The 18,729-nt window shown below is 47.3% G+C and overlaps 1 protein-coding gene across 1 annotated transcript in view; it reads right to left on the reverse strand.

Annotated features, from left to right (window-relative positions):
- The window catches only part of USHBP1 (USH1 protein network component harmonin binding protein 1), a 67,545-nt gene that overhangs the window by 38,827 nt on the left and 9,989 nt on the right, over positions 1 to 18,729 (reverse strand). The window contains exons 6-13 of the mRNA XM_048497810.1: positions 16,423 to 16,515; positions 14,927 to 15,075; positions 13,986 to 14,126; positions 13,476 to 13,576; positions 12,732 to 12,822; positions 11,035 to 11,293; positions 8,322 to 8,525; positions 3,414 to 3,535 (exon numbers count right to left, since the gene is read on the reverse strand). Of these exons, the coding sequence (XP_048353767.1) occupies positions 3,414 to 3,535; positions 8,322 to 8,525; positions 11,035 to 11,293; positions 12,732 to 12,822; positions 13,476 to 13,576; positions 13,986 to 14,126; positions 14,927 to 15,075; positions 16,423 to 16,515 (1,160 nt within the window). The remainder of the gene's footprint in view (positions 1 to 3,413; positions 3,536 to 8,321; positions 8,526 to 11,034; positions 11,294 to 12,731; positions 12,823 to 13,475; positions 13,577 to 13,985; positions 14,127 to 14,926; positions 15,076 to 16,422; positions 16,516 to 18,729) is intronic.

Here is an 18,729-nt window from a genome sequence, read left to right on the forward strand (position 1 = left end):
TCTGTCTTGCAAGCCCTGCGGAATTGATTCAGCAAGAGTCTTAAAAACATAGTTTGTTAGCCTGCTGTGTCCCTGTAACAATGACCTCTTTTATCTGTCCGAGATTTCAAGGTGACACAGCTAAATACACAGCCAACGCATATCATAAGGGTGTGTACATGTACTGTCTCTCTCTCCGCAGGAAAAACAATCAGGAGAACTTTGGGAAACACAGATATCTCCCTTTGGTTTATTACACTGCAATAAATCTGTTAGGCGTTCGGGTGCTAGAGATGACTCCTGGTCAGTTTTGCTGCAACAGATTGACACAGCGGGCCCCCTAGTGGCTGTTTCCTTGAAGTGGCAGCCAAACGACTCAGGATTTTGTGCAACTGAATGCCGTGTGCTGTTAGAGAGACTCTCTAGTCTGGAGGTTCAGAGAATCTCATTAGTAATCTGGCTTTTGCACAATGGTTCAGCTTGTGAGCTGACCCTGGAAAGAATAAAATTCCGCATTTTGCATTTTGAACTGTGTTTTTAAATCACATCGTTTCCATTTTATTAAATGTCATGTATAGTATGTCAGCAGTTTCCTTGAAATCCAATTAAGCCGAGAACATAAATCTACAATGTCGACACAGGAAACAGCCTTATTCTGTGTGACATCATTGGTCTATCTAATTTGCTATATAAATGCACACATTACAAAGACCTTATCTCCCCCTTCCCCCAGTGACATGTGACTATCCCAAGACCTACCAATTAGATGTGCTCTGCGGGGTTCTGTGCTTTTCCCCCTGGTACATACAGACTCGATTTGGATCAAGACAACAGCACCCTAGGAAGAAGTAGCTGAAGCCTTCATCTGTGCCATTTTCCCAGCCTGAAAATGGTCCCACGAGGCCAGTATTTGCCTCATGGGGAAAACTTATACAGTTATCCCTTCTACATTGCAATTTTCCCCATCACGGTTTTGATATATCACGGATCGGCATAAGACATTAAAGAGGAATTTGGGGGGAGTTTTCCAGAAGCTGCAGACAACATGCAAAGGCCAGTAGATGACACAGAAAAAGTTTCGAAACTCCGAAATGCATAAAATATATTTATAATATTGTATAATTTCATTACACCATAAATATACACAATTTCTTTTTAAAAGTTAAAACAAAACAAAAAATTCAGACAATCTCTGGTACAAAGGGAGGGCCAAAACCTTTTTATGTGGATTTCCAGATCACGGGGGTCACTGTGCCCTAACCCCAGTGATGTGGCATTCTAATGGGTCCCACATAAGTTTCCCTAGGGGTGGCACAAGGTGGGAAGACTTAAATCCCCCCTTAATCCAGCGTGGTATAGTGTAGTGCAATGGTGGCGAACCTATGGCACGGGTGCCAGGCACTCAGAGCCCTCTCTGTGGGCACGCGCAAACAGAGTGCCCCACGCTGGGCTCGATTATTAGCATCAAACCTAAGACCTAGTTTTGGGGAAACAGTGTAGGTAACCCTGGTAAGTGCTGTTAAACCCCACTGATTTTCATGCAAAGAACTAAAGCGTGATCCTTTATCTGGGAGTAAGCTCAGTTGCTGGCAGTGGGGCTTGCTTCTGAGTAAACCCTCCTAGGGTCGTGATTCACCCGTTGGAAGAGTTGCACGGTTGCTTCAAAGCAAAGCCACTGACTACCACCAAGCTTACTCCTGAGTAACACACGCCTCGGAGCCAACCGTTTTTTCTAAACTAAAACCTCAGTATTCAGGTTAAATTGCCGTGTTGACACTTTGCGATAAATAAGTGGGTTTTGGGTTGCAGTTTGGGTTGCACTTGGTCTCGAAAAGGTTCGCCATCGCTGGTGTAGTGGTTATGAGAGGTGCACTCTAATCTGGAGAACTAGGTTTAATTCCCTGCTCCTTCACATGAGCAGTGGATTCTAATCTTGTGAAACGGGTTTCATTCCCCATTCCTCCACATGGAGCCTGCTGGGAGACCCTGGGTCACAGGTCTTTCTCAGAACCCTTTCAGCCCCACCTACTGCACAAGGTGCCTATTGGGGAGAGAAGGGATTGTAGGAGCAGCAGTGGTGTAGGAGGTTAAGAGCTCGTATATCTAATCTGGAGGAACCGGGGTTGATTCTCGGCTCTGCTGCCTGAGCTGTGGAGGCTTATATGGGGGATTCAGATTAGCCTATGCACTCCCACACATGCCAGCTGGGTGACCTTGGGCTAGTCACAGCTTCTCGGAGCTCTCTCAGCCCCACCTACCTCACAGGGTGTTTGTTGTGAGGGGGGAAGGGCAAGGAGATTGTAAGCCCCTTTGAGTCTCCTGCAGGAGAGAAAGATGGGGTATAAATCCAAACTCTTCTTCTTCTTCCAAACTCTAGTGTAAGCTGCTTTGAGACTCCTCTCACTAGAGAAAAGTGGCTAGAAAAGGCAACTCTTCTTCCTGTATGTTGCAGTTGTGATCTGAATCAGGCTTCTGCAAGTGTGGGAGAGCCAGCATAGCATAGTGGTTAAGAGCTAATCTGGAAAACTGTGTTTGATTCCCCACTTCTCCACATGAGCAGCAGTCTCTTTCTGGTGAGCTGAATTTGTTTCCCTGCTCCTCCGCGTGAAGCCTGCTGGGTGACGCTGGACTAGCCATGGTTCTCTCAGAACTCTCTCAGCCCCCCCTACCTCACAAGGTGTCTGTTGTGGGGAGAGGAAGGGAAAAGAGTCTGTAAGCCCCCTTGAGTCTTTTTACAGAAGAGGAAAGCGGGGTATAAATCCAAACTCTTCTTAGATTTCGAGTATGGAATTCCCAAACGACATCTGTCAACTCTGACACGATGACTTTGTAGCATGTTCTATGTATTTCATGTTCTGGTGGCTCTTTTTCAGCCCTGCAGCTTGCGAACTTCACCCCACAAGGACTGTGTGCAAAACATCTGCTCTGCCTCTAAGCTCTGAACCCCCCTGGCTGAAAGCAAAAGAATACCAATCTGGATTTTTGCTCATGAACCCATCAGATTGCGTTATGCCAAATCACACCTCAGGAGTGTTGCCTATTCTGGGTGATAGTGGATCTCCAGGGTCTAAGACAGAGCAAAGTCTTTCCTACAATCTGCTATCTAAGTCCTTAAACTGGAGATGGTACGGACTGATCTTGGGACTTTTTCATACAAATCCCTTGCTCTGTCACTGAGAGACAGTCTCTCTCGTTGAACACAGAAAAGCTTTGCTGTGGATTTTTGCTGCATTGAACCTGGGACTTTAAATGTGCAAAGTGGGAACTCCACCCGCTGAACACCAGCTCCTCTCCACCTCCTTCTTCCTGGCTGGTTATGTTTCTTTAAAAGAAACAAAGATGTGATTTGATCTGGTCTAGAAGTGGATAAATGAGCAAAAGCAACTGGAGGGGGCACAGCGCCTCATTCAGGTCATAGATGAAACTGCACCTACCGAGCCAACGTATCAAGAACGTCTGGAATCTGAGCCTTGGGATCTGCAGCAGGTTGCCGTCCACCAGAATCCTGAACTAAACGGAAGCGGTTCCCTTTGGAGACACAGGTAGGAATGTAGTCCTAAGCATTATGGAAGAGGATAAATGGAAATCAGAGGTTTGCTAGTAAAAAAAACCCTGCAAGAATTAATTCGCTCCCTGATGGAGTGGTTTTTCCTGGGCATCAGTGGGAACAGGACCTGGGGCTGGATGACCTTTCATAGAATCATAGAGTTGGAAGAGACCAGAAGGGCCATCAAGTCCAACCCCCTGCATTGCAGGAACGCACAATCAAAGCACTCCTGATATATGCTCATCCAGCCTCTGTTTAAAAACCTCCAAAGAAGGTTTGGCAAGGCTCTGCTTAGTGCAGTGGTGGCGAACCTGTGGCACAGGTGCCAGAGGTGGCACTCAGAGCCCTCTCTGTGGGCACGTGCAAACAGAGTGCCCCCCCCCCCATCTAGGCTGGCCTGGGCCGCTGGGCTCGATTATTAGCATCAAACCTAAGACCTAGTTTTGGGGAAACAGTGTAGGTAACCCTGGTAAGCGCTGTTAAACCCCACTGATTTTCATGCAAAGAACTAAAGCGTGATCCTTTACCTGGGAGTAAGCTTGGTGGCTGGCAGTGGGGCTTGCTTCTGAGTAAACCCTCCTAGGGTCGTGATTCACCCGTTGGAAGAGTTGCACGGTTGCTTCAAAGCAAAGCCACTGACTACCACCAAGCTTACTCCTGAGTAACGCACACCTCGGAGCCAACTGTTTTTTCTAAGCTAAAACCTTAGTATTCAGGTGAAATTGCCATGTTGGCACTTTGCGATAAATAAGTGGGCTTTGGGTTGCAGTTTGGGCACTCGATATCGAAAAGGTTCGCCATCACTGGCTTAGTGTCTTATCTGTGAATTGGCAAGGAGACAGTTTTTGAAAGTGTTCATTTTCTGGATTGTGGTGAACGCAACATTTCTTTGCTACAGAGGCTTTAGCAATCCTCTATCTGGTGTGATGCTTTTATTTCCAGGTTACATATACTACACCTTTCCATTTCTCCTGTCTGTTTGCACATCATCTATTCCGGACATTTGCATAACAATGGGCATGCATATATACATCAATGAAACACTGGAAAAAAAGCAAGCTGGCGACAGTAGTAACTACCATCGCATTCAGATTCTTTGGGAGTACCATTTTACCCATCTACCCTGTTTCTCCTAAAATAAGACATCCCCTGAGAATAAGACGTAGTAGAGGTTTTGCTGAAGTGCTAAATATAAAACATCCCCCGAAAGTAAGACGTAGCAAAGTTTTTGTTTGGAAGCATGCCCGTCGAACAGAACACCAGAGCATGCAGCTGTGGAGCGGAAAAATAAGATGTCCCCTGAAAATAAGACATAGCGCATCTTTGGGAGCAAAAATTAATATAAGACATTGTCTTATTTTCGGAGAAACATGGTATGAAAACTCTGCACAAAGATATATGCAGTCAAAAGCATGACAGCATTGAGTTTCAGTGTTTTTCTTAATGTGCATAGAGAACTCAGATGGGGGAAAGATGCAAAGGAACTGAAAGGAATTGGTTTAGGTCAGTTCCCTCTTTCCGTCCCCAAACACAGAGAGGTTAGGGTGGTGGGATCCTTTTCCAGGGCTCTTTTAGTGGCGGCTCCAATCCTTTGGAATGGGAGCCACTGGGAGCCTGCTTCTTTTGAAATGGGAGCCATTGGGAGCCTGCTTAGTTTCGCAAGCACAGTAGAGCTGTGCTATTTAAAAGAGCTTTTGTTTAGCTTCCAGTGTTCATTGTGCTGGCAGCTTTAGCCTGAGATGATGTATTTATTTCTTAAAGCATTTCTACCCTGCCTTTTCCCAAGGATTCAAACCAGCTTACATAACTACTCCAGATTGCAAAATACATTAAAAACAACATCTAATTCAGCAGTTACACTGTTCCAATCAGCTGTTGTTGCCCATAAATTCTGCACACCAACTAATACAGCCTTTCACAGGCCTTCAAGGAACATCCCCTCCACATCTTTTCCCTGTATTCCTTTGCATATGTATCAATGATAGGAATTTCATTATATTTATTGGTGAAGTTTAGTTGCCCTCTGGACTTCTACTGTTGTTTTATCTTCAGATTTTATTGTAGTATCATATGTTGGAAGCAGCCCTGAGCCTGCAAGGGGAAGGGCAGCATATAAGTGAAATAAATAAAAATAAAATAAATAACTTTCTGGGGAAAAACACACGCCCAATTATGACTCTCTCAACACTTCTATAGGAAGACTGCTTCAAAGCAGTGTGACATACTAAGCTGTTGCTCTTAGGTACACCCATTGACATTATCAGTGGGCAGTGGGTATGCCTGGCTTGGATCAGCTTCATGGAATTGCCATCTCTAGGTTGAGAAACAACTGGAGATTTGGGGGTGGAGCCTGGGGAGGGCGAGGTTTAGGAATGGGAGGAGCCTCAGCGGGGTATAATTTCATAGAATCTACCCTCCAAAGCCACTATTTCATCCAGGGGAAGTGATCTATGTGGTCCGGCGATTGGTTGTAGTTCTGAGAGATCTCCAGACATCAGCTGAGCTGGACAACCCTATAGCATCACACCTGGTATGAAGAAAAGCGGTCTGCTGCCCCCTCTTGATGCACTGTACCACTTTTCATACCATCTCCGGCATTGTCTCTGCATTATATTTTTACCATCTTAAGCATTGCTGGCCCCCTCCTAGCCTTAGGATGGATGCCAGCCATCAATCAATCAATCAATCAATCAATCAATCAATCAATCAATCAATCAATCAATCAATCAATCAATCAATCAATCAATCAATCAATCAATCAATGTGGGTTAATCATGCTGTTGCTTGTGTTTTTAAGGGATTTTAATGTTTAAGATTTATAATTTGTATTTATATTTATTGTTGTATTGTACTTGGATTAGCTGTTGTACATCACCCAGAACCCTTTGGGGATAACAACAACAACAAACAACAACCGCATGAATACTACGCCGATACATTACAACTTCCTAGGCCTCTGGGTGAGGCTCAAATTGTAATGAAAGGCCAACAACTTGCTAAAGATCTGGCAGCTGAGAAATCTACCATGATGATGATGATGATGATGATGACGACGACGACGACGACGACAAAATTAACATCTGTCAAATTCAGAAGGCAGCCCTGCTGGGATCCGTACTAATACTACGCCGATACATTCCTAGGCCTCTGAGTGAGGCTCAAATTCAAATGAAAGGCCAACAACCAGCTAAAGATCTGGCAGCTGAGAAATCTACCATCATCATCATCACCATCATCATCACCTCGTATCTTCGAGACCGCATCACCCCATATGTTCCCACACGGCCTCTTCGTTCAGCAGAGGCCAATTTACTGGTGGTCTCTGGCCCCTTGATGATGCGGCTGGCCTCCACACGGGCCAGGGCTTTTACAGCCCTGGCCCCGGCCTGGTGGAACGCTCTTTCACCAGCTGTCCAGGCCCTGCGGGACCTTGGTGAGTTCCGCAGGGCCTGTAAGACGGAGCTGTTCCGCCGGGCCTTTGGAGGGACCAGCCGCTGATAGTGCCCCCCCCCCGTCTTCTGGCTCCTACATCTGGGCCTATAACATCTGAGGGGATCTGCCGTTCCTCCCTTGGGGGGAGGATTTGATATTAGGTTATCGGGCGTTACCCACGCTTTTATTTATGCTTTATTTTAAGTGTTAATGTTTAGATAGTCTCCGCTGCTTTTATAAGTTTTAGCCAATTTATGATGATTTTATGATTGTATTTATCATATGCTGTACACCGCCCAGAGCCCTCCGGGGACGGGGCGGTATAGAAGCTCAAAGTATAAATAAAATAAATAAATAAATAATAATAATCATCATCATCATCATCATAATGACAAAATTAACATTGGTCACATTCAGAAGGTAGCCCTGCTGGGATCCGCACAAAAACGATGCTGATATGTTACAACTTCCTAGGTCTCTGGGTGAGGCTCTATTTGTAATGAAGGCCAACAACCAGCTAAAGATCTGGCAGCTGTGAAATTTACCATAATAATCTACATTTGAAAATAACATTTGAAATCTACCATAATAATCTACATTTGAAAATAAATAAATAAATAAATAAATAAATAAATAAATAAATAAATAAATAATAGGGAGCGACGGCACTCTGCACATGCTTCAGTTCCAAGATTCGTTTCAGAAATCCGGCTAACTAAATCAAAATTGGGAGAACAGCAAAATTCAAAAGACAAAATTCTGAAATGGGAGAGGAAGGAAAATCTATTTGCCTACAAGGTGAGGTGTATCGTCAAGTTGCAGCCATCTCATGATGATCCCATTGAGTTCCTTCTCATGGGGGTTTCAGAACAACAGATGAGCAGAGGTGGTTGGCTTTTGCCTTCCTTGGTATAGCAGCCCCAGTTTTCCTTGGTGGTTCCCCAACCAAGTATTAACCGCACATAATTTCTGAGCTCTGAAGAGATCGAGATAGTCTGGGCTATTAGGGCTGCCACTGTTCACCCCTATTATAAAATAACCCAAAGGAAAATGAAGACTCTCCTTTCAGAAATGATGCCTATTTTGGAAATGTAAACATTTAGTTTCTGCTTCACGGAGGTGGTCATTTGTTCATGTCCCTGACTGTCCACCAGTCTGGAGAACCGGGTTTGTTTCCCTATTCTTACACATGAAGCCAGCTGGGTGACCTTGGTCTAATCACAGTTCTCTCAGAACTCTCTCAGGCCCACCTACTTCACAAGGTGTTGGTTGTGGGGAAGGGAAGGTATTTGTAAGCCATTTTGAGTTTCCTGAAAGATAGAGAAAACCAACTCTTCTTCGCCTTCTTCTTCCCAGATCTTACCTTTAGGTTGCTGTCTTCATCACTGCTACTGCTATCGGAAGATCCAGACAGTTGTCCCTGATTTGACTCACAGAGCTCTTGAAGGATCCGGATGATCAACAAGCAAGCGGCCTCTTGAGCCTTCAGAGTATATGTCCGGAGCTCCAGGCAACGCTTCTCCTTCTCCATTAAATGCAGCCTGATATTTAAGTCAGCCAAGGTTTCCTGGGATGCAATTGACGGACAAAACAGATGAGGGATCAAAGACATTTTGGCCAATCGATCACAAGGTTAATTGGTCAGTCAATGGAATTAGTCATACAGACTGCGTGAACTGTTGGAAATTACAGCCTTGCTTGTATGCAGCAGTGTGGAATTCTGGGAGATCTCTATGAACATTCTAAAGGTGACAGTTGGAAACAGTTGCTCCCTGACTCTTGCTGAGGAAAGATGTTATGTGTTCTGTTTAATCAAAAAGGCTCTGACTGAAATGTTTAGTTATTGTAGACTATGCTTGAAATTGTAACCAAACGATGAACTGTGAATGTATCAGTATATAAGTGATACTCTATGTATATAGTAGTCTGTTTGTCTCTCACTTTAAGTTTATCTCTATTTGTCTCTCACTTTAAGTTTATCTCTGTTTGTCTCTCACTTTAAGTTTATCTCTGTTTGTCTCTCACTTTAAGTTTATCTCTGTTTGTCTCTCACTTTAAGTTTATGATTTCTGAGGAAAAAAGGCTAGTCTTTAGCTAGACAACTGTTCCTATCATGAAGTGATGCACAAAACCACATTCTGCTTGTTACTATGCTAACAGGATCATATATTTATTTTTATTTATTCATTGTTTAGTTTTCTATACCGCCCTATCTCCAAGGGGCTCTGGCCAGTGTATATAGAAATATATCTGTTAACCTTCATGAACTCGCTATGACTGAAACCACTTTCGAGAAAAAGATAGGAGTGGAGGGATTCTTCTAGCACTGATGCATGGGCTACAAAGTCTGCATGTCCCCATCACCAGATGAGTTTTGGAAGTTCTATAGCAGAACTCAATTCACAGCCAAGGACGCAGGTAAGGGGGGGATTCCCAAGTTCAAACCCCCTATTACATGTCCAAAGCTCCCCCCCCACTGGCTGGGCTCCCAGCCGGCAGTCCCTTCTGCTCTCCCCACCAGGGAGAAGAGACTACAGTCCCCGGCCTCGGAGAGTTGCTTTTATAAGCACTGAGGCCAGGGGGCAGGGCTCAGGGGGCAGGGCCATGCGCCCACCTGCCCCTGGGGGCATGGCCACGCCTCCCCAAGCCCCACCCCCTGGCCTCAGTGCTTATAAAAGCAGCTCTCTGAGGCCGGCGATGGCAGTCTCTTGTGGCCTCCCCGGAGGGCAGGGCAGAAGGGACTGCCAGCTGCCGGCTCAGCTGGTGGTGGGTGGGGCGGGGGATGGAGTCAGGTGGGGGTGGAACTTCCGTCTCCAGGTGGGGGCCGGCAGAGCCCTGTCTGCTGGGGGGCTGACGGGTGGATCTGGGGGGCGGGCCTTGGGGAGGTGTGGCCATGCACCCAGGGGCTGGTGAGGCGTGGCCCCCAAGCCCCCCCATAAAAATTTATACCTGCGTCACTGTTCACAGCCCAAATTGGGCTTGTGCTTGCCAGGAAATTAAATTCCAAACTCAGAATTCACTAAGCATGGCCAATTGTGGGCAGGAGAGCTTACCTCCACTCTGCACTGCCCTGCCATCAAGTGCATGCCAGAAGTGCTCTTGCTTTCCGCGGAGAAAGCCAAGAGCAAGAGCAGTAGGTGCACACCAACTTCCTTGTATGTCAATGCAAGGAAGTTTCCCACACCAGAATTCAGTAATCGGCCTCTGCATAATCTGTCTGTCAATTGGATCAGAGGTGATATGAGGACTTCCTAACATATGAATTGACCCTCTTGTGAAACCAGAATTTAGAAGTAGTGCAGGGCCAGGAGAACATATGGGGTAAATGACCCTGGGCTGTGGCCAATTAGTTACGAAGGGGGGGGGATTGCCCCTCATACCCATCCTCCTTCCCCCCCAGGTCCATACACTGACTTCAAGATCTGGTGCAAAAAAAGTTGTTTGGTCGTACCTGGGGAAAGCGGCCGCCCATACAATGGGGGCAGGAGGAGGAAAACTCAGATTTTGCCCCGGGCTACATTTTCCCTAGATTCACCTCTGAGTGCAATGCAATGTTTTGAAATGAAAGGAACAGAATGGGTGCTCCGTTCAGAGGCATGTGGGGGAAATGGCGCCAGAGACAGCTGTTCTCCAGGTGCCCCTCGCTATGCCTGGGGGCAGGGCTCAGGGGGGTGACCCCACCCCCAAGCCTCTCCCCCCCCCGGCTCCCAGCCTTGCAGTTGCTTCTGCTCTTCCCAGAGAAGGGGGCAGAAGTGACTGCTGGCTGCCAGCTTGGGGGGGCAGTGTCCTCAGGCTTCCTTGGCCCGGCCATGTCAATGACAAAAGGGCGGGGCCGAGGGCACATGAAGACGACAAGGCAGCAGGAGTTCCTGCTGCCTTGCCATCTTTCAGATCATGTGGGGGCCTGATTTTGCACCCCCCACATAACCAGTTTAGGGGCGCCCGGGGACAGAGAGTACCCCCCCATCCCTGGGCAGATACGCCACTGGCTCCATTCCTCTTTATCTTGAAAGGAAGCGGGCTGCCTTTGAGTGATTTGGGAGTCACTGCCCCACCCACATCCCATTCTCGCTTACCTTGGCCATCTGCAGTCCTTGCACCAGGTGCAACTTCTCCATCTTGGGACATGCAGCAGGAACAACGGCACACACAGCTCTCTGCACCTCTGCTACTTTTGTTCTGACCTCTGCATTGATTCTGGCTGCCACAGAGTCAGCACCGGACAGTGTCTGTGGGATGGGGAGCTTCAGAGAGTCCTGTTCTATCCTCCGGTGCCTGATGTACTCTTGCAAAACCTTCCTTCTGTCCTCCTCCAAACTTCTCAGCTCTGTGGAGCTGCAACGAGAACAGACTCTTTCCAAGTTGTGAGCTTTCAATAACAGAGAGCCTACTCACCAGCAAAAAGTTGAGGGTCAAGGGCACCCAGAGGACTTCCTCAGCATGGTTCCCCATTATTTCATTCTGAAAGTAAGTCCCTCCAATGCCAACTCCTTTACATCTTCCTCCCTCCCTCTTCCATGTACTTTGATAAAGCAAGGCAAAAAAGCAATCTCAATGCAATTGTGCACAAAGCTGCCCGAAGATTCTTTTTGTGGAGTGTTAGCAATGGGAACTTATGCTCATGCCCCCCAGTAAAACACTACACAAAAGAATCTTGATGCAACGGTATGTTAAAATTGATCCATTAAGACTGCCAAACACACCATCCCACCCACCCATCAATCAATCTTTATTATGAACATAGACCAGCATAAATTAGATAAGTTACAAACAATTAAAATCTACTGGGGGAAAATGGGATTGCAAGAAAGGTGTAGGAAGGGATAAGAATCTGAACATTAAAAGGAAATGAAAAGATTAGAAATAAAAAGGGGAATAGGCACAAGGGAATGATGAAACTCGCAGACAGACTATAATGATCAAATCACAGTATACTCTAAAAAGACAACCTCAAGTCTGACAGCTCTGCTGAGGGAGGGAGGGAGGGAGGGAGGGAGGGAGGGAGGGAGGCAGGCAGGCAGGCAGGCAGGCAGGCAGGCAGGCAGGCAGGCAGGCAGGCAGGCAGGCAGGCAGGCAGGCAGGCAGGCAGGCAGGCAGGCAGGCAGGCAGGCAGGCAGGCAGGCAGGCAGGCAGGCAGGCAGGCAGGCAGGCAGAAAGGCAGGAAGGCAGGAAGGCAGGAAGGCAGGAAGGAAGGAAGGAAGGAAGGAGAGTTTGAATTAACCCTATACCCCGCTTGGAGACTAAGGGCTACAAACTCCTTTCCCTTCCTCTCTCCACAACAGGCATCTTGTGAAGCAAGTGCCGGTGAGAGAGTTCTGAGAGAGAACTGTGACTAGCCCAAGGTTACCCAGCAGGCTTCATATGGAGGAGTGGGAATCAAACCTGGTTCTCCAGACTAGAGTCCACCATTCTACAACAACTACAATTGAAAGGTACTTTTGTGTGCATGCACACAATTGACCAAATAATTCTTTTTTGTGTGTTAGCACTTGCTTGATAGTTTCAGTGCAGAGCACATAACAATTGTTAAATATTACAGATTCAAGGATATTCCAAAACCTCCCTCTAATCCCATTCAGGAGGACCTTTCCAGCTGAAAACTCAGCCAGCAAGGGACTTGGACTTCAGATTGTTCCTTCTGTGGGTCTTTCTCTAGGGCCTGCCACATCCTGTGGGGTTTGGCACTTCAGCTCCCCAGCAATTCAACCAAGGCCAACCCACCCTTCACATCTCTTCCCTTGGGCACCTCTGCTGAAAGTCAGCACACCCGTACCTCTTACTGTTCACGCAGCCTTCTTCCCAAGACCTTAAAGCATCAACCATCACTGCTGCCTTCATTTCATGACAGAAACTGCCAGGGTCACCTGGGGTTGGAGGAGGGGGACACAAGAGTCAGTGCAGCAGAAACTGACCCTTTCATACACACCCAAGCGCCAAAGTTAGGTAAGGAAGAACCAGAGGTATAAGGGTAGGAGTCGACTGAGAAGTGTAAAGCCAGTCCCAAAAAAACAAAGAGTAGAGATACCAAGCAAGCCCGCCAGGGAGAATTTCCCTACTCAAAGTTAAATGGCACTCCACTCCTGTATGAGGGGGAATTACTAGACCTGGTGGGTTTTATCCTCTTCTAAGGTCTCCTGCACTGGAGGAAGCTGCCCCTGTTAACTAAACAGAGGGACAGGATAAAACTCGTCCGATCCAGAAACTGTGCATTAGGACAGTACTGTCAGTGGCGTGACTACCAGAGGGACATGGGGGTCAATTGACCTCGGGCACGCCCACTGGATCATGTGGAAGCCACCCCTCAGCCTGGCCCTGCCAGGCTGCTCCTTCAGCCAGCAGAACTTCCTGGCTGGGCCCCACTGGGCACCCCTCGACCCCTCTGCTTCTTCAGCTGGTGGAACTTCAGCCGGCTAAGATAAGTGGGGGGCGGGGGGCAGGCGCCCAGAGCAGGTGTTGCCCCAGCGCCATTTTCCCCAGGTACACCTCTGCTGTATCAACAACAGCCTTGTGGACTGACCTCTTCTGGAGACATCTCCAACCTCTGCTGACTCAGTTCTGGGATGCTGCTGAGGTGTGGTCAGGGACCATAGAACTTCATAGGCCTCCAAACACTCTTCGCTGACAGATCCGTGAGAAAGAGAACGAAAGAGAAAAATGGTAAATATACCCTCTCTGATGAGTTTTCCCAACAGGAGAGCAGAGCAATTTTACTTGCTTGTTTATTTATTTCATCTTTCTCCCCCCCTGGAGTCCAAAGTGGTACACCTCCTTTATCTCTCCTCCATACTATCCTCACAGCAACCCTGTGAGGTAGGTTAGGCTTGGAATGTGTGAGTGGCCAAAGTCATCTGGTAAACTTCCACAGCATGAGTGGGAATTCGAACCTGGGTCTCCCAGATTACTAATCGGACACACTGAACCATTATACTCCACCAGCTCCCAATTACTGGAAATTACTGATTGGAGAGTTATAAGGTGATAACCAACAGTAAGCCAGGGAGCAAATCAATGCCATCCGAATCTTCACCTGTACTGCACAGCCAAGCGGAGGGCAGTGGTATCAGACTCTTGTCGGTCTAGCAGCAGGCTGAGTCGTTCTGAGTTGTTCTTGCATTCCTGCAGCGTGGCTGAAAGAAGCAAGTTCAGGCCTTTCAGTTTTTCAATGAACCTAAGGGCAGGAGGACAGACAAGCATTATGCATCCGTGGCGACCCCTGTAAAACTGGAGATACCACTGAATGAAATGCTTGGGGCTTTCTGCATGCACAGGGGGTGTTCTCCTACATAGCCATGAACCTTTGGGTAGAAGATGGTCAAGAGCAGTTTTCTTTGCTCATGAACATGCAAAGGGTGGTTGCTACCGTACATACTAATCCAGAACTCTACTCCCTCTCAAGCAGTAGAGTTTGAACCTGGGACTTTCCATCAGTGGCGGGATCCAAAAATTTTAGTAACAGGTTCCCCTGGTGGTGGGATTCAAACTGTGGCATAGTGCCAATGGGGCTGGGTGGGGCACGACGGGGACGTGGTCGGGCATTCCGGGGGTGGGGCATTCCTGGGTGGGGCTGTGGCAAGGACGCAGCCGCTGCGTCGGTCCTTGGGTGGGAAACAAATGCTCGCAGGCATAGGCTGCCACGCACACCAGTGCACCCCCTGCTAGACTGCTTCAAGTTCTGCGCGCTACTGCTGAGAGGAGGGGCGTAACTAAGGCAAAAATCACGTGGCAAAATCACCAATTAGTAACCCCCTCTCGGCACACACAAATAATTAGTAACCTACTGTCGGGAACCTGTGAGAACCTGCTGGATCCCACCTCTGCTTTCCATGTGCAAAGCATTCAGAGGCTCTGCCACTGAGTTACACTACCAACTGTGATCCCACCCTGAATCCTTTCCCAATTTTGAAAATTAGTGAAATGATATTGTATTAAGATGAAGAGGGGGCTGCAAGGTTACCGGACGACCCGTACCTACGGAGCTGCAGGATTTGGCCTTCCATGTCTTTTGTTTGTGTCTCCATGGGCTTTGGGTTCTGCTGGGGTAAGAGGCTGTGGATGGGGTGGGTGCTGGGGGCACCCTGAAAGCAGCGGATCAAGTTCTGGGCTGCAGTTATTGGGTCCTGCTGGAAAATGAGACACAATTCTGTTACATTTACTACCTTCCCCTTATCAGTAGGGATTAAGGCACTCATAGGATTTAGGAATCTCTTCTCATACAGTATGATTTTTAACTACAGCCAGAGATCGAAGGCTGAAAGCAGATGCTACATCTCATGTGAGTGGGAATTCATGTGCCAGGCCTGACTCGCTATCACATACAGGTACAGGGTATCTTACCCTGTTTTTCCTGGTACACATGCAGACAGAAAGGGACAAGCAACCCCCATCCCTGGTTGGCCATTTTTAGTGGCAAAAATGGTATGGAAGGGAAGCTGGAAGCCACCCCACCCCACCCCGTCCCGCAGCATTCTGGAGCCAAACAACAACAGAGGACTGTTAAAAGTAACATTGCCCTGCTCTTCTGTGTGACTGTGAGAGGGCTCAGGCGGCAGGCCTCTGTGTCCTGACCCATATAAGATATAATATCTAATTTGAGCCTAATGCTGAAAACAAATTATTGCTTCAGTGACAGTGCTGTGAAATTATATGTACTAGTTTTATTTCACCATTGCTGCATAGATTTTCAGGTTACACAGGACAATTTTATATTTTGGGTGTTGTGGGGTTTCCGGGTTGTATGGCTGTGTTCCAGTAGCATTTTCCCCTGACGTTTCGCCTGCATCTGTGGCTGGCATCTTCAGAGGATCTTCATAAATACCGTATATAAAAACCGTATATACTTGAGCATAAGATGTGAATATAAGCCGAGGGAGGCTTTTTCAGCATAAAAAATGCTGAAAAAGTCAACTTATAGACGAGTATATACGGTATATAAAAATTGCCAATGGCAGCATAAGTTTGCAATGTTTTTCTTATTTCATTTTTTCCTTGCAACATTTAGTGTTGCCAGATCACAGGATGGTCTGTCCTATAAAACAGGCTTAATTAATGCTAAGGTTGTCTTACTAGAGTGTTCTAATATTTAAAGGTTTTTTAATTGGCCAATTTTATTGTTCCCTTGTGCCTTGTTTCCTTTTAATATTTTTGCTCTTATCCCATCCCCTTTATGTTCCCATAACTTGTTGGTGTTCCGAATTTTCTTCTGCCAGTAGATTCTTTTAAATAATTGTATATGGTATTAATATATTTTACCCTTTTAACTGTGAGAATCCTATCTATCTTATGCTGGTCCATGCTGGTCTATGACTGTAATAAAGATTGACTGATTGAGAACAAAGAAGAGAAAGGAATTTTGCAATACAGGCAAGGATCTATAGTCAAGGGCTGTCAACCAGTTCATCTGCAACCCACTCCTGTTTCTTTATACAAAGATCCTCCATGACACAATACACATGCGCGACACTCACCTGAAACCCACACTTTTCTCCTTCATGAGCAGGGCTGCCAAACCCACCTGCGAGATTCTCGACCTTACACAGAGCAGCCTGCAGCTCTTTGACCTGCAGAGAGACACAATATGTTTTGTAGTGGGTTTTCCGGGCTGGGTGGCCGTGGTCTGGTGGATTTTGTTCCTAATGTCTAGCCTGCACCTGTGGCTGGCATCTTCAGAGGTGTATCACAGAAGGAAGTCTGTTACACATTATGTCCAGTGAGAAGGAAATGTTTTAGTGAGGTATAAATTTTCATGTCCCCGGGTGGGGAACCAATCAGTAAGTGTTTAGGTGGAACTTGCTATGCAAATGTGTGGCTGATAGTATAGTGTTGCAGGTGGGGCTCCAGGTGGACTCTACGCAAACACAGGATTTTCATTCACCAATATTGCTGCTGCAGGGAATGCTAATGTGAACACTGTACTATCAACCACACATTTGCATAGTTGACGAAAATGTGCATATCTAATAAAATGAAGCTGTGGCGGGGGGTGAAAATTAGTTAGTACAGGCTGGTACGGCAAGAAAGTGGTGATTCTTATGGAGACCCTGTGAAGTTTTCAAGGCAAGAGATGTTCAGCGGTGATTTGCCATTGCCTGCTTCCATATCATACCCCTGGCATTGCTTGGAGGTTGTCCATCCAGTACTTGCCAGGGCCGAAGCTGAGTGTGTGTGACTGGGCCTAGGCCACCCAGCAAGTTTCCATGGCAGAGTGGAGCTCTGAACCAGGGTTTCCCAGATCCAGGTCGGATACCTTAACCACTACACCACACAGCTATATCCCATTGAAACATGCATGGTGTATTTCTGAGTAAACATGCAGAAGATTGCAACGTTTTTATTTCTTTAACTAGATGATGACAGGCCAATTATAAAGGTGTAGCTTAACTGAAGAGCACCTGAACATAGCTGCAGATTCAGGCCCTGGAATTTCCCACTCAAGGCTCTCAGATACAGGGAAGACCTTTCTCTGCCTGTCTACACATTACCAGGTCCTTGCTTTGCTCGGGAACAACCAAAAGACTTTGTATCACACAATGTGATGGGAATTTTGCAGCCTCTTCCACCCACACACCTCTGCTATTGTGACATCTGCAAACTGCGTAGCAGAGCTGTCGTGAAATGTATGCGTAGCCAGAGAAATAATGTTATTTTTACAGTTGAGCCAATAGTGGCTCCACAGGGCAATTTGCAGATGCACAAAAAGCAGGGAAGGGGGATGGGGGGGAAGTTACATTCGCTTCTTCCTGTATGCTTTAGTCCCAGGAACAAAACAACCAGTGTGCACCCAGGAGGACCAAATCTCCCATTGCACGTGTGATGTAAAGTCCTTGTGTTATTTCCCAACAAATACAATAACTTTTAAATGTCTAGATCAGGGGTCTGCAACCTGCGGCTCTCCAATTGGCCATGCTAGCAGGGGCTGATGGGAATTGTAGTCCATGAACATCTGGAGAGCCACAGGTTGCAGACCCCTGGTCTAGATGGAAGCTGAGACCCCTGGAAGCTGGAGAGTTCTTTCCAATTTCAGGGAGATTGCCAGCTCTGCATTAGGAAATACCTGGAGATTTTGAGGATGGACCCTGGAGACGGCAGAGTTTGGGAAGGGAGGGACCTTGGTAGGGTATGATTCCACAGAGTCCACCCTCCAAAGCAATAACTTTCGCCAGGGGAACTAGTCTAGGTCGTCTGGAGATCAATTGTAGTACCGGAACATTAGCAGGCAATGAGAGAACTGGAGCCCAAATTGCTGTCCTGAATGATAATAGCAAATACATGGTAAATAATTTTTTCTGCTTTTCAGGAGTCTGCAGAGCCTCATTCTTTGTGCCAAGAGGACGGTGAGGTCAGGTCTGTAACCAGTGGCCAATTAGCCCGAAGGATTATTGGTCTTACATTATTTTGTATGTGAGGTTACCAGGGGCGTACTGCCCATGGAGACATGGGGAATCCCATGTCCCCGGGTGCACACCGTTTCATCACATGGGGGGCACCGGCTGGGTCCCCGCACCCAGACTCTCCCACGGTGCAGCAACCTGGCTGGCACCCGGCGGCTCTCTGCGTGCTGGGACACTGCTCGCCACAGCCACAGGTCGGCTCCTGCCCCGCACCCCAGGGAGGCTAGGGAGAGCAGGAGCTGGCCTACAACCACAGTGCCCACCTGAGTCGCCCACTGCTGGGCCCCACCTCTGGGCTCTCTGCAGGCCAGCTCCTGCCCTCCCCAGACCTCCCTTCTGGCTCCTGTAAATGGGGTGTGCGGGGCACGGGGACCCAGTCATGCC

Source organism: Sphaerodactylus townsendi, linkage group LG05 (assembly GCF_021028975.2).
Source record: "Sphaerodactylus townsendi isolate TG3544 linkage group LG05, MPM_Stown_v2.3, whole genome shotgun sequence".
Taxonomy (NCBI): Eukaryota; Metazoa; Chordata; class Lepidosauria; order Squamata; family Sphaerodactylidae; genus Sphaerodactylus; species Sphaerodactylus townsendi.